The following is a 21,110-nucleotide window of genomic DNA, read 5'->3' as shown; positions in this document are numbered from 1 at the left end:
TGAGTTGTATCTCCAGACACAGTTGTTGTGGTGAGTTGTATCTCCAGACACAGTTATAGTGGTGAGTTGTATCTCCAGACACAGTTATAGTGGTGAGTTGTATCTCCAGACACAGTTATAGTGGTGAGTTGTATCTCCAGACAGAGACACAGTTATAGTGGTATCTCCAGACAGAGACACTGTTATAGTGGTGAGTTGTATATCTAGACCGAGACGCAGTTATAGTGGTAAGGTGTATATCTAGACCGAGACGCAGTTATAGTGGTGAGTTGTAGCTCTAGACAGAGACACAGTATTAGTGGTGAGTTGTAGCTCTAGACAGAGACACAGTTTTAGTGGTGAGTTGTAGCTCTAGACAGAGACGCAGTTATAGTGGTGAGTTGTATCTCTAGACAGAGACACAGTATTAGTGGTGAGTTGTATCTCTAGACAGAGACACAGTATTAGTGGTGAGTTGTAGCTCTAGACAGAGACACAGTTGTAGTGGTGAGTTGTATCTCTAGACAGGGACACAGTTATAGTGGTGAGTTGTATCTCTAGACAGGGACACAGTTATAGTGGTGAGTTGTATCTCTAGACAGAGACACAGTTATAGTAGTGAGTTGTATCTCTAGACAGGGACACAGTTATAGTGGTGACTTGTATCTCTAGACAGAGACACAGTTATAGTGGTGAGTTGTAGCTCTAGACAGAGACACAGTTATAGTGGTGAGTTGTATCTCTAGACAGGGACACAGTTATAGTGGTGAGTTGTATCTCTAGACAGAGACACAGTTATAGTGGTGAGTTGTATCTCTAGACAGAGACACAGTTATAGTGGTGAGTTGTATCTCTAGACAGAGACACAGTTATAGTGGTGAGTTGTATCTCCAGACAGAGACACAGTTATAGTGGTGAGTTGTATCTCCAGACAGGGACACAGTTATAGTGGTGAGTTGTAGCTCTAGACAGAGACACAGTTATAGTGGTGAGTTGTAGCTCTAGACAGAGACACAGTTATAGTGGTGAGTTGTATCTCCAGACAGAGACACAGTTATAGTGGTGAGTTGTATCTCTAGACAGAGACACAGTTATAGTGGTGACTTGTATCTCTAGACAGAGACACAGTTATAGTGGTGAGTTGTATCTCTAGACAGAGACACAGTTATAGTGGTGAGTTGTATCTCCAGACAGAGACACAGTTATAGTGGTGACTTGTATCTCTAGACAGAGACACAGTTATAGTGGTGAGTTGTATCTCCAGACAGAGACACAGTTATAGTGGTGAGTTGTATCTCCAGACAGAGACACAGTTATAGTGGTGAGTTGTATCTCTAGACAGAGACACAGTTATAGTGGTGAGTTGTATCTCCAGACAGAGACACAGTTATAGTGGTGAGTTGTATCTCCAGACAGGGACACAGTTATAGTGGTGAGTTGTATCTCCAGACAGAGACACAGTTATAGTGGTGAGTTGTAGCTCTAGACAGAGACACAGTTATAGTGGTGAGTTGTATCTCCAGACAGAGACACAGTTATAGTGGTGAGTTGTATCTCCAGACAGAGACACAGTTATAGTGGTGAGTTGTATCTCCAGACAGGGACACAGTTATAGTGGTGAGTTGTATCTCCAGACAGAGACACAGTTATAGTGGTGAGTTGTAGCTCTAGACGGAGACACAGTTATAGTGGTGAGTTGTATCTCCAGACAGAGACACAGTTATAGTGGTGAGTTGTATCTCTAGACAGAGACACAGTTATAGTGGTGAGTTGTAGCTCTAGACAGAGACACAGTTATAGTGGTGAGTTGTATCTCCAGACAGAGACACAGTTATAGTGGTGAGTTGTATCTCCAGACAGAGACACAGTTATAGTGGTGAGTTGTATCTCTAGACAGAGACACAGTTATAGTGGTGAGTTGTATCTCTAGACAGAGACACAGTTATAGTGGTGAGTTGTATCTCCAGACAGAGACACAGTTATAGTGGTGAGTTGTATCTCCAGACAGGGACACAGTTATAGTGGTGAGTTGTATCTCCAGACAGAGACACAGTTATAGTGGTGAGTTGTAGCTCTAGACAGAGACACAGTTATAGTGGTGAGTTGTATCTCCAGACAGAGACACAGTTATAGTGGTGAGTTGTATCTCCAGACAGAGACACAGTTATAGTGGTGAGTTGTATCTCCAGACAGGGACACAGTTATAGTGGTGAGTTGTATCTCCAGACAGAGACACAGTTATAGTGGTGAGTTGTAGCTCTAGACAGAGACACAGTTATAGTGGTGAGTTGTATCTCCAGACAGAGACACAGTTATAGTGGTGAGTTGTAGCTCTAGACAGAGACACAGTTATAGTGGTGAGTTGTATCTCCAGACAGAGACACAGTTTTAGTGGTGAGTTGTATCTCTAGACAGAGACACAGTTATAGTGGTGAGTTGTATCTCCAGACAGAGACACAGTTATAGTGGTGAGTTGTATCTCTAGACAGAGACACAGTTATAGTGGTGACTTGTATCTCTAGACAGGGACACAGTTATAGTGGTGAGTTGTAGCTCTAGACAGAGACACAGTTATAGTGGTGACTTGTATCTCTAGACAGAGACACAGTTATAGTGGTGAGTTGTATCTCTAGACAGAGACACAGTTATAGTGGTGAGTTGTATCTCCAGACAGAGACACAGTTATAGTGGTGAGTTGTATCTCTAGACAGAGACACAGTTATAGTGGTGACTTGTATCTCTAGACAGGGACACAGTTATAGTGGTGAGTTGTAGCTCTAGACAGAGACACAGTTATAGTGGTGAGTTGTATCTCTAGACAGAGACACAGTTATAGTGGTGAGTTGTATCTCCAGACAGAGACACAGTTATAGTGGTGAGTTGTATCTCCAGACAGGGACACAGTTATAGTGGTGAGTTGTATCTCCAGACAGAGACACAGTTATAGTGGTGAGTTGTAGCTCTAGACAGAGACACAGTTATAGTGGTGAGTTGTATCTCCAGACAGAGACACAGTTTTAGTGGTGAGTTGTATCTCTAGACAGAGACACAGTTATAGTGGTGAGTTGTATCTCCAGACAGAGACACAGTTTTAGTGGTGAGTTGTATCTCCAGTGGTGCTTTTACATATTGTATTTGTTTTTAACATGATCTGGTTAAAAAGGAGGAGGATCGGATCTCGCCAGACACTGGAACAGAAGTTGTTGAGAAACACTGTACGGCACTGCCAATGTTATGTGTCAGCACTACTGCCTGTCTAAGTAGGGTGTGTAGGGTCAGGGTGTGTGTATGGAGGCATGCACAGTGACGTGGGCTGGTGTGGATAAAATGCCAGGGTCCAATGCATGTCTCAGTCTGCAACTTTGTGTTTTTTTTTAATAAGGCTGATTGAGGCATTTGGGCTAAGATAGGGAAGAATAGAGAATAATATATATACTGTAGGGTAGAAAACGTCCACTTGCCATCTATCCAGTCTGTCCATAGGCCTCTGACCTATGTAAATCAAATTTGGGAACGTTAACAAATAAAGTGACATGAAACCAGCGAACGGGAAGGGCGAGTCATTTCTTTCGCTCCTTCCCCTAAGAACTTCACCAAAGACAGTACTCGTGATTACTGTTCTCCTACCGGCAGGATATTATGCTGGCAGGACGATTGCAAAATGTATGTATAAAAAGAAAGTCCCCCGGCAAAGACATGCTAAACTTTGACTAGCAATAAAACATTTATAAAAATCACAGCATTGCAACAACCTCTGAAGAAATCCATGTATAATTTGTCGTATTTTAATTTTGTATTATTTTTTACCAGAATTTATTTTGAAAGTTTACAATAATACTGGTATATTCAAAGCTTTTGTGTAGGCTATATTTAAAGAAATACACTTTTAATAAAATACAAATATGTTATTGCAATTACTCATTAGTATCTGCAAAACTTAAATGTGTCTCTTGTGCTGGGCACCAGGTTTAATACAGAGTACTGGTGTCTAGTTAGACTGTAAACTCTCCTTCCAGACTCACATTAAGATTCTCCAAACCAAAATGAAATCTAGAATCAGCTTCCTATTTCGCAACAAAGGATCCTTCACTCATGCTGCCAAACATATCCTCGTAAAACTGACTATCCTACCGATCCTTGACTTTAATGTCATTTACAAAATAGCCTCCAACACTCTACTCAGCAAATTGGATGTAGTCTATCACAGTGCCACCCGTTTTGTCACCAAAGCCCCATATACTAACCACCACTGCGACCTGTATGCTCTCGTTGGCTGGCCCTCTCTTCATATTCGTCGCCAAACACACTGGCTCCAGGTCATCTATAAGTCTTTGCAGTCGTGGCCAAAAGTTTTGAGAATGACACAAATATTAATTTTCAAAGTTTGCTGCCTCAGTTTGTATGATGGCAATTTGCATATACTCCAGAATGTTATGAAGAGTGATCAAATGAATTGCAATTAATTGCAAGTCCCTCTTTTCCATGCAAATGAACTGAATCCCCCCAAAACATTTCCACTGCATTTCAGCCCTGACACAAAAGGACCAGCTGACATCATGTCAGTGATTCTCTCGTTAACACAGGTGTGAGTGTTGACGAGGACAAGGCTGGAGATCACTCTGTCATGCTTATTGAGTTCAAATAACAGACTGGAAGCTTCAAAAGGAGGGTGGTGCTTGGAATCATCGTTCTTCCTCTGTCAACCATGGTTACCTGAAAGGAAACACGTGCCGTCATCATTGCTTTGCACAAAAAGGGCTTCACAGGCAAGGATGTTGCTGCCAGTAAGATTTCACCTAAATCAGCCATTTATCGGATCATCAAGAACTTCAAGGAGAGCGGTTCAATTGTTATGAAGGCTTCAGGGCGCCCAAGAAAGTCCAGCAAGGGCCAGGACCGTCTCCTAAAGTTGATTCAGCTGCGGGATTGGGGCACCACCAGTACAGAGCTTGCTCAGGAATGGCAGCAGGCAGGTGTGAGTGCATCTGCACGCACAGTGAGGGGAAGACTTTTGGAGGATGGCCTGGTGTCAAGAAGGGCAGCAAAGAAGACACTTCTCTCCAGGGAAAACATCAGGGACAGACTGATATTCTGCAAAAGGTACAGGGATTGGACTGCTGAGGACTGGGGTAAAGTTATTTTCTCTGATGAATCGCCTTTCCGATTGTTTGGGGCATCCGGAAAAAAGCTTGTCCGGAGAAGACAAGGTGAGCGCTACCATCAGTCCTGTGTCATGCCAACAGTAAAGCATCCTGAGACCATTCATGTGTCGGGTTGCTTCTCAGCCAAGGGATTATGCAAGAATGGGCTGCCATCAGTCAGGATGAAGCCCAGAAGTTAATTGACAGCATGCCAGGGCGGATTGCAGAGGTCTTGAAAAGAAGGGTCAATACTGCAAATTCATCATTCATCTTCTGCACACCTATCACTCCAGTGTATAATTGCTAAATTGTAATTATTTCACCACTATGGCCTATTTATTGCCCTACCTCCCTAATCTTACTACATTTGCACACACTGTATATTGATGTTTCTATTGTGTTGTGTATTGACTGTACATTTGTTTATCCCATGTGTAACTCTGTGTTGTTGGCGTCGCACTGCTTTGCTTTATCTTGGCCAGCTCGCAGTTGGAAATGAGAACTTGTTCTCCACTGGCCTACCTGGTTAAATAAAGGTGAAGAAAAATCCGTACTCCACCCACTCCTGCAACCCAATGCACAGTTATACTTATTGTTTTGTAGAGAGAACCTTTCTACTTGTTTCAGCTAGAGGGAAATTCTCAGTAGGTTTGTTTGTTTTCATAAATCTGTTTTCATAAATTACCCAGTGCTTTTTCTTATTGTCACAATAGAAGTGGTCATTGATTAAAATTCTACCTTTTGAATTAATTATCCACATTGCAATGTTTTGAAATGCAGTTTTTTTAAGGCAACGAAAGTGACGTCATCATTTTTGCTGCTGGCAGAATACTGGTGTGCCGGTGACAGTACAGTAAGAATGTTAAGAAACTGACTTTACCGTCAAGAGATTTGTTTGCCACTGTTTGGTGTTCTTTTCTGTCATCTGGAGCTAACTCTCACAAGCAGCCGTCACATTCGATCGAGCGGGACAGATTGAAGAAAACAGGTCAAGTTTGTACATTTGCAACGTGCTTTGTTCTCAAAGGATAGATTCGTATATGGTGGTCGGTCAACAAGTTGTCTGATTTCAGTTACAGGTATGTGGATAACTTGAACCTTCTGTTGTAGGCTATTTGAGATGCTGACATTGGAAAAAAATATATGTTGCCTAATAATAACTGATTTATAGCCTAATAAGGCACTATATTGAAACATAGTCGCCAAACAGGATCCGTTTTTTGGGGTTTTGACTGACAAAGAGAGGGGGGAACATTTGCCAACTTTTGCATACAATGTTGCCAACAATGTCTCATGATGACAGCAACTCTCCCCGCAAAATTGTTACATTAATTTCGTTTGGAATGATTGATGCTGGACGAATTCGCGGCATTTGTGGGTGGTGCACCTTTTTCTGGTAAAGCGAAACCGAACCTATCACTCATTGTGTAGTCTATTCGTTCAGTCTCTCTCCAGTCTCTCCGAGAAGTCCTTGAAATACCTCACTATGTACCTATTCTCGTTACCCACATGAAGGGTGGTCGTGTATTGAGACCTAAGGCTAGATGTATTGACTTGCTGTCAGCATGTCATTAGTTGGGAAGCGCAGCTTGGGTGGAAATTCCACTGTTTTGCAATTCATGTGACTTTTTCAGTTAGGCAGAGGGGGCCTGGATACATCCTTCCCTTTTCTGCAACTGTCCTCTGGCAGCTGTTTTTGAAGCCACGGGTGTATTCCTATTGCTCTGGTGGTGTCGTGCACCTTAATACAATGACCACAATCTATCTCTTCTCTTTATCTCTCCTTACTCTTTTCTATTTACTCCTCCTATCCAATCTGCTTTCCAACTGTGTCTCTTTCTCGACCTTACCCACCTTCCCCCTCTCTCTCTTGCTCTCTTCTCTCCCCCTGCCCCTCTCCCTCTAGGCCTATCTCTAGGTGGTGATGGGTTCTATGTTCCGTAGTGAGGAGGTGTGCCTGGTGCAGCTCTTCCTCCAGTCTGGTTCGGCCTTTAACTGTGTCAGTGAACTGGGAGAACTGGGCCTGGTCGAGTTCAGAGACGTGAGTTCTGTTCTCCCCTGATCTCGTTTGTCTCATATCTTCGCGTGACTAAAGATTCACTGGCTTAGAACTAATAGCTGCAACTAATATCTCAACCGTCTTGCTATGAATAACTAAGTTTGACATTAACGATATGTCAACTAAATCAAGCCTCGTGTGAATAACTTGTGAGTAACTGTCTTTTTTGCTAATTCCCTCTGTGGTGAATCAGTTGAACCCCAATGTCAACTCCTTCCAGAGGAAGTTTGTGGGGGAGGTGAGACGATGTCAGGAACTGGAGAAAACCTTCAGTGAGTATCTAGATCTCTCACACTATCGTCTCCTAAACCGCTCATTAAAACCCCTATACTAATACAGGGAAATTATGTTTGACAGTTTTCTCCTATGCATTTCTCTTTCTCTCTCTCCGGTCTTTATATCCTTCCATATCTTTCTCCCTGTCTCTCCCTCCATCTCTCTGTCTTTTCATCCTTCTCTCCACTCAGCGTTCCTGGACCAGGAGATCAATAGGTCCCTTTTGCCCCCCCTCCATGGCCCGACCCCCAGCCCGAACCCCTTGGCCCCCCAGCCCAGAGAGTTGCTCACCATTGAGGAGGAGAGTGAGAAGCTGGCCAGGGAGCTCAAAGAGCTGTCCAGGAACAGAGACGGTCTCAGAGCCCAGCTGATCCAGCTCAGCCAGTACAAAGGAGTTCTCACCCAGACCCACTCCCTCACCGCCTCACAGGTCAAAACTACACCTCCCATCACCACCCTCTCTCAATTCAATTTCAATTTAAGGGCTTTATTGGCATGGGAAACATATGTTTACATTGCCAAAGCAAGTGAAGCAGATAAATGAACAAAAGTGAAATAAACAATGCAAATGAACAGTAAACATTACACTCACAGAAGTTCCAAAATAATAAAGAAATTTCAAAATGTCATATTATATCCAAATACAGTATTGTAATGATGTGCAAACAGTTAAAGTACAAAAGGGAAAATAAATAAACATATACAGTGGGGCAAAAAAGTATCATTGTCATGCTGAAAGACCCAGCCACGTTTCATCTTCAATGCCCTTGCTGATGGAAGGAGGTTTTCACTCAAAATCTCACGATACATGGCCCCATTCATTCTTTCCTTTACACGGATCAGTCGTCCTGGTCCCTTTGCAGAAAAACAGCCCCAAAGCATGATGTTTCCACCCCATGCTTCACAGTAGGTATGGTGTTCTTTGGATGCAACTCAAGCATTCTTTGTCCTCCAAACACGACGAGTTGAGTTTTTACCAAAAAGTTATATTTTGGTTTCATCTGACCATATGACATTCTCCCAATCTTCTTCTGGATCATCCAAATGCTCTCTAGCAAACTTCAGACGGGCCTGGACATGTACTGGCTTAAGCAGGGGGACACGTCTGGCACTGCAGGATTTGAGTCCCTGGCGGCGTAGTGTGTTACTGATGGTAGGCTTTGTTACTTTGGTCCCAGCTCTCTGCAGGTCATTCACTAGGTCCCCCCGTGTGGTTCTGGGATTTTTGCTCACCGTTCTTGTGATCATTTTGACCCCACGGGTGAGATCTTGCGTGGAGCCCCAGATCGAGGGAGATATCAGTGGTCTTGTATGTCTTCCATTTCCTAATAATTGCTCCCACAGTTGATTTCTTCAAACCAAGCTGCTTACCTATTGCAGATTCAGTCTTCCCAGCCTGGTGCAGGTCTACAACTTTGTTTCTGGTGTCCTTTGACAGCTATTTGGTCTTGGCCATAGTGGAGTTTGGAGTGTGACTGTTTGAGGTTGTGGACAGGTGTCTTTTATACTGATAACAAGTTCAAACAGGTGCCATTAATACAGGTAACGAGTGGAGGACAGAGGAGCCTCTTAAAGAAGAAGTTACAGGTCTGTGAGAGCCAGAAATCTTACTTGTTTGTAGGTGACCAAATACTTATTTTCCACCATAATTTGCAAATAAATTCTTAAAAAATCCTACAATGTGATTTTCTGGATTTTTTTTCTCATTTTTGTCTGTCATAGTTGAAGTGTACCTATGATGAAAATTACAGGCCTCTCTCATCTTTTTAAGTGGGAGAACTTGCACAATTGGTGGCTGACTAAATACTTTTTTGCCCCACTGTATATGGGTTGTATTTACAATGGCGTTTGTTCTTCACTGTTTGCCCTTTTCTTGTGGCAACAGGTCACAAAATGTGCTGCTGTGGGGGCTCACTGGTATTTCACCCAGTAGATATGGGAGTTTATCAAAATTGGGTTTGTTTTTTGAATTCTTTGTGGATCTGTGTAATCTGAGGGAAATATGTGTCTCTATTATCATACATATCATAATGTCATACATTTGGCAGGAGATTAGGAAGGGCAGCTCAGTTTCCACCTCATTTTGTGGGCAGTGTGCACATAGCTTGTCTTCTCTTGAGAGCCAGGTCTGCCCACGGCGGCCTTTCTCAATAGCAAGGCTATGCTCACTGAGTCTGTTCATAGTCAAAGTTTTCCTTAAGTTTGGGTCAGTCATAGTGGTCAGGTATTCTGCCACTGTGTATTCTCTGTTTAGGGCCAAATAGCATTCTAGTTTGCTCTGTTTTTTTGTTAATCCTTTCCAATGTGTCAAGTAAATATGTTTTCGTTTTCTCATGATTTGGTTGGCTCTAATTGTGTTGCTGTCCTGGGGCTCTGTAGGGTCTGTTTGTGTTGGTGAACAGAGCCCCAGGACCAGCTGGCTTAGGGGACTCTTCTACAGGTTAATCGCTCTGAAGGTGATGGCTTTGTTATGGAAGGTTTGGGAATTGCTTCCTTTTAGGTGGTTGTAGAATTTAACGTCTCTTTTCTGGATTTTGATAATTAGCGGGTATCAGCCTAATTCTGCTCTGCATGCTTTATTTGGTGTTTTACGTTATACACAGAAGATATTTTTGCGGAATTCTGCATGCAGTCTCAATTTGGTGTTTGGCCCATTTTGTGAATTATTGGTTGGTGAGCGGACCCCAGACCTCACAACCACAAAGGTCAATGAGTTCTATAACTGATTCAAGTAATTTTAGCCAGATCCTAATTATGTCGAATTTTATGTTCCTTTTGATGGCATAGAAGGCCCTTCTTGCCTTGCCTCAGCTTGTTCACAGCTTTTTGGGGGTTACCTGTGGCGCTGATGTTTAGGCTGAGGTATGTATCGTTTTTTTGTGTGCTCTAGTGCAACGGTGTCAAGATGGAATTTGTATTTGTGGCCCGTGCAACTAGACAATTTTTAGAACACCATTATTTTTGTTATGCTGAGATTTACTGGCAGGGCCCAGGTCTGACAGAATCTGTGCAGCAGATCTAGGTGCTGCTGTAGGCCCTCTTTGGTTGGGGACAGAAGCACCAGATCATCAGCAAACAGTAGACATTTGACTTCAGATTATAGTAGGGTGAGGCCGGGTGCTGCAGACTGCTCTAGTGCCCTCGCCAATTAGTTGATATATATGTTGAAGAGGGTGGGGCTTAAGCTGCATCCCTGTCTCACCCCACGGCCCTTTGGAAAGTAATGTGTGTTTTTTGGCAATTCTAACCGCGTACTTGTTTGTGTACATGGATTTTATAATGTACAGTCGTGGCCAAAAGTTTAGAGAATGACACAAATATTCATTTTCACAAAGTTTGCTGCCTCAGTGTCTTTAGATATTTTTGTAAAATGTTACTATGGAATACTGAAGTATAATTACAAGCATTTCATAAGTGTCAAAAGCTTTTTATTGACAATTACATGAAGTTGATGCAAAAAGTCAATATTTTCAGTGTCGACCCTTCTTTTTCAAGACCTCTGCAATCCTCCCTGGCATGCTGTCAATTAACTTCTGGGCTTCATCCTGACTGATGGCAGCCCATTCTTGCATAATCAATGCTTGGAGTTTGTCAGAATTTGTGGATTTTTGATTTTCCACCCACCTCTTGAGGATTGACCACAAATTCTCAATGGGATTAAGGTCTGGGGAGTTTCCTGGCCATAGACCCAAAATATCAATGTTTTGTTCCCCGAGCCACTTAGTTATCACTTTTGCCTTATGGCAAGGTGCTCCGTCATGCTGGAAAAGGCATTTTTCGTCACCAAACTGTTCCTGGATGGTTGGGAGAAGTTGCTCTCGGAGGATGTGTTGGTACCATTCTTTATTCATGGCTGTGTTCTTAGGCAAAATTGTGAGTGAGCCCACTCCCTTGGCTGAGAAGCAACCCCACACATGAATGGTCTCAGGATACTTTACTGTTGGCTTGACACAGGACCAATGCGCTCACCTTGTCTTCTCCGGACAAGCTTTTTTTCCGGATGCCCCAAACAATCGGAAAGGGGATTCAGAGAAAATGACTTTACCCCAGTCCTCAGCAGTCCAATCCCTGTACCTTTTGCAGAATATCAGTCTGTCCCTGATGTTTTTCCTGGAGAGAAGTGGCTTCTTTGCTGCCCTTCTTGACACCAAGCCATCCTCCAAAAGTATTTGCCTCACTGTGCATGCAGACGCACTCACACCTGCCTGCTGCCATTCCTGAACAAGCTCTGTACTGGTGGTGCCCCAATCCCGCAGCTGAATCCACTTTAGGAGATGATCCTGGCGCTTGCTGGACTTTTTTGGGCGCACTGAAGCCTTCACAACAATTGAACCGCTGTCCTTGAAGTTCTTGATGATCCAATAAATGGCTGATTTAGGTGCAGTCTTACTGGCAGCAATATCCTTGCCTGTGAAGCCCTTTTTGTGCAAAGCAATGATGACCGCACATGTTTCCTTGCAGGTAACCATGTTTGACAGAGGAAGAACAATGATTCCAAGCACCACCCTCCTTTGGAAGCTTCCAGTCTGTTATTCGAACTCAATCAGCATGACAGAGTGATCTCCAGCCTTGTCCTTGTCAACACTCACACCTGTGTTAACGAGAGAATCACTGAAATGATGTCAGCTGGTCCTTTTGTGTCAGGGCTGAAATGCAGTGGAAATGTTTTTTGGGGATTCAGTTCATTTGCATGGCAAAGAGGGACTTTGCAATTAATTGCAATTCATCTGATCACTCTTCATAACATTCTGGAGAATATGCAAATTGCCATCATACAAACTGAGACAGCAGACTTTGAAAATTAATATTTGTCATTCTCAAAACTTTTGGCCACGACTGTAGTATGTTTCTCCCCCAACACCACTATCCATTAATTTGCATAGCAGACCCTCATGCCAAATTGAGTCAAAGGCTTTTTAAAAATTAATAAAGCATGAGAAGACTTTGCCTTTGTTTTGTTTGTTTGTCAATTAGAGTGTGCACGGTGAATACGTTGTCTATCGTACAGGAATTTGGTAGAAAGCCAATTTGACATTTGCTCAGTACATTGTTTTCACTGAGGAAATGTATGTGTCTGCTGTTAATGATAATGCGGAGGATTTTCCCAAGGTTGCTGTTGACACATATCCCACGGTATTGGGGTGAAATTTGTCTCCACTTTTGTGGATTGGGGCGATCAGTCCTTGGTTCCAAATATTGGGGGAATTTTATTTATTTACCTTTATTTAAATAGGCAAGTCAGTTAAGAACAAATTCTTATTTTCAATGACGGCCTGTCGTTCCGCCTTGTTCAGAGGCGGAACGACAGATCCTTTCAGTTACTAGTCCAATGCTCTAACCACTAGGCTACCTGCCGTCCCAGGAAGATGCAAGAGCTAAGGATGATGTTAAAGAGTTTAAGTACAGCCAATTGGAATTTGTTGTCTGTATATTTTATTATTTAATTTCTCTCTCTCTCTCGATCTTCTCTCTCTCGCTCTCACACAACCAGACACACTCCTTCAGAGAACCTAAACGACTGTTTGGATGTGTTAAAGTCTCCCGAACCCTTTTTATTGTTTCCTCTTACAGGCTCCACCTCCTCTACGTGAAACAGTAGGCATATTGGAGCCTAACCGACAGGATGTCCACCTCCGGTAAGCATCATTGGTCAAAGTGATTGCCAATCTCCTTCCACCTTATTATTTGTATTTTTTTTACATTGGCTCTGGACGATGATTGATTTTCAAGTTGGTCAACATCCTCTTTTGCCAACTGACCTATTTCTTTGCTCGTCTCTCATCCTTCTCTCTTCTGCAGTTTTGTGGCCGGTGTGGTCCACCCCTGGAAAGTCCCATCATTTGAGCGGTTGCTATGGCGAGCATGCCGCGGGTACGTCGTCGTGGACTTCAGAGAGATGGAGGAGCAGCTGGAGCATCCTGACACGGTGAGGAGAGAGGGAGAGGAGGAGGAATGAAATGAAGAGAAAATATATACTTACAGTAAAACTCCACCCTATATTTTGGTATTTGTTTCATTTATCTTTCGGTATTTGTTTCATTAGTCCATAATTGATATAGTCCCAAAATGTTTTGCATATCAGCAATCAAGTTGCATCATATGCTAAATGCATAATACCGGCTGTATTTCTGTATTTTGGAAGTTATATATCTTGAAACAATGCGAAAACAGAAAACAATTTTTTTGGGGGGTGGAATTTTCATATAAGTAAGAGTGGCAAACAAGATGGTCAATGCATCAACATTTCTAATATGTGATGGGATTGCAGGGGGAGATGGTGCAGTGGACAGTGTTCCTCATATCCTACTGGGGAGATCAAATCGGACAAAAGGTCAAGAAGATCTGTGATTGGTAAGTAAACCTGTCCACTTCTTGTGGCGTCATTTACCACATTGCGGTGGTCCATGTACATGCTTGTTTAATGACCCTTGTCTTTCTTGCACCTCCTGGATAACTTGCATTTCCAGCTTCCACGCGCAGGTGTTTGAGTATCCTGACAGCCCCACGGAGAGAGAGGAGATTCTCCAGGGACTGCAGGGCAGAATTGAAGACATCAAATCAGTAAGTCAGACACGAGCGCTGTATAAAATGCATTCACCTTCAACTTTGATGCACTGTCACTAAACTTCACTAGAAATCATTGGGTGCAGTAAACAGAGCCAACGTTTACTGTCTGTAAAGCTCCCCCGAACTCCATCTCTAATCCACACCTTCCCCCTTTCGTCCTTCACCCCTCTGCCCTCCCCTCCTCAGGTCCTCTTTCAGACAGAGCAGTTCCTCCAGCAGTTGTTGGTGCGCACAGTAGCGGTGTTGCCCCAGTGGAAGGTGCGGGTCCAGAAGTCTAAGGCAGTCCAGGCCGTACTGAACCTCTGCAGCCCCTCCGTCACCGACAAGTGTCTGATCGCTGAAGCCTGGTGTCCCGTCCGCAAGCTGCCCGAGCTGCAGAGCGCCCTGAGGGAAGGAGGGGTGAGCGAGGGGAAGGAAACAGGGATGGGGAGATGGGAGACACAGAAGAAGGGAGAATAGAGGAGGGACAGAGATTGTGTGCAGTTGAGTAACGCAACAAGAGCGAGTTAGTTGTATGTTGTCGTCACTCTGTTTAAATGGAGGAATGGATGTCATTTTACACAGTACCCTAAATGTGTATGACCTTAAGCCCCTTCATCTGCTCTCTGTCTCTCCCCCTATCAGAGGAAGAGTGGCAGCGGGGTGGACTCGTTCTACAACCGCCTCCCCTGCTCCACGCCTCCTCCTACACTGTTTCCCACCAACTCCTTCACTGCAGGCTTCCAGAACATTGTAGACGCCTACGGAGTGGCCAGTTACCGCGAGGTCAACCCAGGTATCAGTCCAATCAATACATCACTTAGTTTAGCGGTCACTTCCAGCCAACAACCCAGGGAAGAACCAGCTCCTCTGGTATATGTCAACGATCAGAACTATTATTCCCCCCGTTCTCTCATTCACCCCTCTCTCTGTTTTCTCCTCTCCTACTTTTTCTGGCTAACCTCTCTCCATCCCCATATCTCCCTCCCCATATCTCCCTCCCCCTTTCTCTTTTCCCCCTTTCTCTCATTCCCTCCTCCCCTCTGTCTCTGTAGCGGTGTACACCATCATCACGTTCCCCTTCCTGTTTGCCGTGATGTTTGGGGACGTGGGTCACGGTCTGCTGATGTCCCTGGCTGCCCTCTGGATGGTTCTGGAGGAGAAGGACCCCAAACTCAGGAACAACACTAATGAGGTCACACAGACACACACAGTCACACCTTTTCATACACACCCTTTAAATTGGGAGACTGACAAATCTGATTCACAGGAACAGTCCTAATATACTGTCTCTCTGTGTGTGGTTTAGATCTGGCGGATGATGTTTGGAGGACGTTATCTGATCCTGTTGATGGGACTGTTCTCTGTCTACACTGGGGCCATCTACAATGAGTGTTTTAGCAGAGGACTCAGCCCCTTCAGCTCCGGCTGGCATGTAGGACCCATGTTTGAGAACGGAGAGTGGAAGTAAGGACACACACACACACACACATACACGTGTGCCCATGTCCGTCACTCACACATGCATAACAGCGCCACAATCACTTTTCTGATGGTCCTGTATGTTACGTTTACAATATGAGTTTTGTGTCTCTCTTTCTCTCGCTCTCTTCTTCTCTTAGTCCAACAACTGTTAAAGAGAACAACTTCCTGTCCCTGGACCCTAACATCACTGGGGTTTTTACAGGACCCTATCCTTTTGGTATCGACCCGGTATGGAAATGCACATCACACTACCTCCATCTTTATTTCACTCATTCTTCTATCTCTTCCTCATCTCTCATCTCTCTGTAATGATTGTTTCCATGACCGTCTGTCTGTCCCTCTCAGGTCTGGGGTATGTCCAACAACCACCTGACGTTCCTCAACTCCTACAAGATGAAGATGTCTGTCATTATCGGGGTCATCCACATGACCTTCGGAGTCTGTCTGGCCTTCTTCAACTACATGTGAGGGAACGTGTGTGTGTGTGTGCCTGTACGGGTTGGGGTCAATTCCATTTCAATTCAGAAAGTAAACCATATTCCAATTTCACATTTTTTTCATTGAAAAGCATTGTAGAGAATTAGAATTTGAGTATACTTCCTGAATTGACCCCAATCCTGGTGTGAATGGAACTGCAAGGGAGTATCACTGTAATCTAATAATTTCTGCCTATGCATTCCTTCTCTCTACCCATCTCTCTCTACTAATCCCTCTCCCTCTACCCACCCACTTCTCTCTTTGTCTCTCTATTCATCCTTCTCCCACTCTACCCATCCCTCTCTCCCCCATCCCTCCAGACACTTTAACCAGTTGAGCAGTGTGTTCCTGGTACTGATCCCAGAGCTGTTCTTCATGCTGTGTCTGTTTGGTTACCTGGTCTTCATGGTCATCTTCAAGTGGCTGGCCTTCGACACGACCCACTCTAACTCCGCCCCCAGCATCCTCATCCACTTCATAGACATGTTCCTATTCGCCGAGAACAAGGACAACCCGCCCCTCTACAGAGGACAGGTGTCTGTCTGAATGTGTCTGTCTGAATGTGTGTGTTTTGTGGGGAAACATGATGCCACTGTACAGGGCTGGTATGTTTGTGGAAGGGCACACAACATGCTCACTCCAATGTACTTATTTGTCTAAAGTATGCTTAATGTTAGCTGAGTCCTTGAAAATATAATCTATAGGTAAACAATGGTATGGCAGCATGCTCTCTCCAAAATACAACCTGCACTCTAGTGTGTGTGTGTGTGTGAGACGTCCTAACTCCCTCTCTCTCTGTACTGTAGTTGGTGGTGCAGAAGGTCCTGGTGGTACTGGCGCTGTGTTCTGTTCCAGTCCTGCTGCTGGGGAAACCCATCCATCAATACATCACACACAAGAGGAAGCACCTGCACATGGTGAGCAACTGTGTTGTCTTGTCTGGGCGTGTGCTATGCCTATTGATTTGAGTGTAAGTATCTAGGATGACTTTGTTTAGTCTTATGTGTATAACATCTGTATGTGTAATATACGTAAACTCAGCAAAAAAAGAAACGTCCCTTTTTCAGGACCCTGTCTTTCAAAGATAATTAGTAAAAATCAAAATAACTGCACAGATCTTCATTGTAAAGGGTTTAAACACTGTTTCCCATGCGTGTTCAATGAACCATAAACAATTCATGAACATGCACCTGTGGAGCGGTCGTTAAGACATTAACAGCTTACAGACGGTAAGCAATTAAGGTCACAGTTATGAAAACTTAGGACACTAAAGAGGCCTTTCTACAGACTCTGAAAAACACCAAAAGAAAGATGCCCAGGGTCCCTGCTCATTTGCATGAATATGCCTTAGGCATGCTGCAAGGAGACATGAAGACTGCAGATGTGGCCAGGGAAATAAATTGCAATGTCCGTACTGTGAGACGCCTAAGACAGCGCTACAGGGAGACAGGACGGACAGCTGATCGTCCTCGCAGTGGCAGACCACGTGTAAGAACACCTGCACAGGATCGGTACATCTGAACATCTCACCTAAGGGACAGGTACAGGATGGCAACAACAACTGCCCGAGTTACACCAGGAATGCACAATCCCTCCATCAGTGCTCAGACTGTCCGCAATAGGCTGAGAGAGGCTGGACTGAGGGCTTGTAGGCCTGTTGTAAGGCAGGTCCTCACCAGACCGGCAACAACGTTGCCTATGGGCACAAACCCACCGTCACTGGACCAGACAGGACTGGCAAAAAGTGCTCTTCACTGACGAGTCGCTGTTTTACCTCACCAGGGGTGATGGTCAGATTAGCATTTATCATCAAAGGAATGAGCGTTACACCGAGGCCTGTACTCTGGAGCGGGATCGATTTGGAGATGGAGGGTCCGTCATGGTCTGGGGCAGTGTGTCACAGCATCATCGGACTGAGCTTGTTGTCATTGCAGGCAATCTCAACGCTGTGTGTTACAGGGAAGACATCCTCCTCCCTCATGTGGTACCCTTCCTGCAGGCTCATCCTGACATGACCCTCCAGCATGACAATGCCACCAGCCATACTGCTCCTTCTGTGCGTGATTTCCTGCAAGACAGGAATGTCAGTGTTCTGCCATGGCCAGCGAAGAGCCCGGCTCTCAATCCCATTGATCACGTCTGGGACCTGTTGGATCAGAGGGTGAGGGCTAGGGCCATTCCCCCAGAAATGTCCGGGAACCTTGGTGGAAGAGTGGGGTAACATCTCACAGAAAGAACTGGCAAATCTGGTGCAGTCCATGAGGAGGAGATGCACTGCAGTACTTAATGCAGCTTGTGGCCACACCAGAAACTGACTGTTACTTTTGATTTTGACCCCCTCTTTGTTCAGGTACACATTGTTCCATATTTCAGTCACAGTTTATGTCTCAGTTGTTGAATCTTGTTAAGTTTGCTGAAAATAAACGCAGATGACAGGGGAGAGGACGTTTCTTTTTTTTGCTGAGTTTATTATATACAGTATGTATTATAATCTCTGTGAGTGGGTCTGATGTGATTGTGTCTTCCAGGCAGGAGACAGACGACCCCTGTTGGCTGAGAACAGTTCCATCAATGCTCATCAGGGAGAGGTGGGGAGTCACAGGGAGGAGGAGGTGGTGAGAGGGAGCGAGTCACCATTGTGTTACCCATGCTAGCTCCGTTTCAATATACTCATAGCCCGAGCTAGTGTCACAAGGAATAACATATTACTTCGTCCAACTTCTCTACCCTTTTTCCCTGTCTTAAAAAAAAAGAAGCTAAATCTCTGTGCATCTCTGTAGGGTTTTGACGCTGCTGATGCGTTCATGCACCAGGCCATCCACACCATAGAGTACTGTCTAGGCTGCATCTCCAACACAGCCTCCTACCTACGACTGTGGGCCCTCAGCCTTGCACACGCACGTGAGTCACACGCTCGCACACACACACTTTCCCCACTGATTTACAGTGACTTACTGATCGCACACTGACTCATTTCCTTAAGAGTGCTAACTCATTCTAGCGCCTACTCAGTGTGTCCCCTTTCACCCTCCAGAGCTGTCGGAGGTGCTCTGGACGATGGTGCTGCATAACGCCCTGACCTGGCAAGGCAACATGGGATCTGTGATCCTGTTTCTATTCTTCATCGTCTTCGCGGTGCTGACAGTCTCAATCCTGCTGGTCATGGAGGGCCTGTCTGCCTTCCTGCATGCCCTGCGTCTGCACTGGTGAGAGCAGGGGGACGGAGAGGGGGGGGGGGGGGGGGGGGGGAGAATGAGTGAGAGATGGTGGGAAGGAATTAGTCGAAGGGGAGAGGAGTGTGTGAATGGAGAATAAGATCAAATATATTATTCATGAACAAAAATGTAATGCAATATTGTCTGTTGATTTTTGAAAATGTTGTCTCTCTCCTAGGGTGGAGTTCCAGAATAAATTCTACAGTGGAACAGGTTACAAGCTGAACCCTTTCTCCTTCTCTTCCATAATCCACGCCTCGTCCGCTCTGTGATCATTTAAACGATCAATGAATTATGATTGCCAAATGGTTATATTAACTTGCTCTGCACCTATCACACTGCACACATTTCAGAATGATTGCTGTCTTTTTTGTAAAATGTGTTCAATGTACAAGAATACATTTAGGCCTTTGCACTATGCTATGGGGTGTTTATGTGTCTATTCCAGCATGCATGCTGTGTCATCAAAATCAGAATTTCTTTCTTGTTCCTTCTTTGCACTGATCATGTGGTGGGTCTGTAAATTCACTCTGGCTGTCTACTCTGATTTCAGGAATTTACGGACACGCAACACCTGTTGAATGACTGGTGTCTGCAATTTTTGAAAATTCAATTGTTGTCAACAGTACAGTTAGTCACAAATGCCCTAGATAACACAAAAATAGTCTAACCAGCTCTGCTAGGGTGAATAAAATGGTCAGAGTTAGGTGTTCTCTCATTTGTGTTTGGATGTAGCTAGCAAGCTAGCCACCTTTAGCCAGTTAGCTCGGGTGCTTGACTGCTGTTGTGAGGTCAGAACGCTCGGATCAACCCTACTCCTCAGCCAGAGTGCCCAGTGTGCGCTCTGAACACCCCGAGAGCAAAACGCTCTGAATTCACGAAAGGACAATCTAACAACGCTCTGAATTTATGAAAGCCCAGAGCGCACTCCAGGGTGAATTTACGAACACACCCCATGTGTCTCAACTTTCAGTAATGTACCTTTAGATAATATGTTGTTTAAATAATATATTAACAGTAATACATTCACAGCCTCCCTGTTTATCGTTCAAAGCGTTATTTGAAAATGGTTGAATAACTCAGGAAATGGGTGCTATTGACTTTCACACATGACGGTGACCTCAAAGTTCAGTAAAGATAAGGCACACACCAATTGTCTTAACTCATCTGTTGTGGTCTTGAAGAGAGTCCACATAGACATGATTTTGCTATGATGGTGTAGTATTATCTAAAATAAGGACTCACGACAACGAGGTTCTATCTCCAGCATGTTTACTAACCTAGCCCTCGCATGTCATACCTAGGTACGGGTATCCCCAAGGGACATCTTACTACAGATGGTAACATGAACAACCCTTCATGGTACTCAACACCTCTTTCTTGTGTCATATTTGAACACGGTTAATAATTATGGAAAGGGAAACTTGTAAACTCATGTGTCATTCACATTCTGTTTGATCTGAGCAGAGAACCATCTGAATGAAGATCAATATTCTGCCGCATTCTCTGTATGATGGTTCACATCGTACCGTCTGTCTCTTTGCACTATCACTGTGTTTAACTCTAGGGCTGTAATGAAATTAAAGACAGTTTTTTTTCCTGACGGTTCTTGTGTGGGTGTGCGATTTGACTTGTTCCTATTGTAGAAATTAGGCAAGTCAGACATCTTCTTTAATTTCAAAAAAAAAATATATAGAATTGTATTTATTTATTTTTTTATTAACAAATCAATACAAAAAGTACATTGGAACACAAGTATATATGAAGAATATACAAGGACATTTGGGCTAGGGGGTACAATATCACATTACACAAGGACCTTAAGGGGCATACACACATTGATAATTCTATCAGCTTTGTTATTGGCAGAGTATTTAATTGCCTTAAAATATAGTTACATTTATTTTTGCAAGGTAATAAAATGTGGTGTTT

The 21,110-nt window shown here is 44.1% G+C and overlaps 1 protein-coding gene across 2 annotated transcripts; it reads left to right on the top strand.

The window, feature by feature from the left end:
* The first annotated feature begins 5,808 nt into the window (after positions 1-5,808).
* On the top strand, positions 5,809-20,783 carry LOC110488719 (V-type proton ATPase 116 kDa subunit a3). 2 transcript variants are annotated; one of them, XM_036942866.1, is made up of 20 exons: positions 5,809-6,199; positions 7,027-7,161; positions 7,373-7,451; positions 7,647-7,885; positions 13,027-13,091; positions 13,255-13,381; positions 13,724-13,806; positions 13,923-14,016; positions 14,209-14,421; positions 14,647-14,797; positions 15,057-15,196; positions 15,311-15,468; positions 15,624-15,714; positions 15,832-15,950; positions 16,284-16,497; positions 16,770-16,880; positions 18,492-18,551; positions 18,744-18,864; positions 18,998-19,169; positions 19,357-20,783. In XM_036942866.1, exons 2-20 carry the CDS (start codon positions 7,045-7,047, stop codon positions 19,448-19,450), a joined length of 2,448 nt encoding a protein of 815 aa, XP_036798761.1. In that variant the 5' UTR covers positions 5,809-6,199; positions 7,027-7,044; the 3' UTR covers positions 19,451-20,783. The 2 variants fall into 2 exon arrangements, with proteins under 2 accessions (XP_036798761.1, XP_036798760.1); XM_036942865.1 differs by having other exon boundaries at positions 5,812-6,199; positions 18,492-18,578.
* Positions 20,784-21,110: the final 327 nt, after the last annotated feature.

The sequence above is a fragment of the Oncorhynchus mykiss genome, chromosome 14 (assembly GCF_013265735.2).
Source record: "Oncorhynchus mykiss isolate Arlee chromosome 14, USDA_OmykA_1.1, whole genome shotgun sequence".
NCBI classification, from domain to species: Eukaryota; Metazoa; Chordata; class Actinopteri; order Salmoniformes; family Salmonidae; genus Oncorhynchus; species Oncorhynchus mykiss.
The sequence above is the reverse complement of the archived record's forward strand: the minus strand, read 5'-3'. Positions and strand labels throughout refer to the sequence as shown.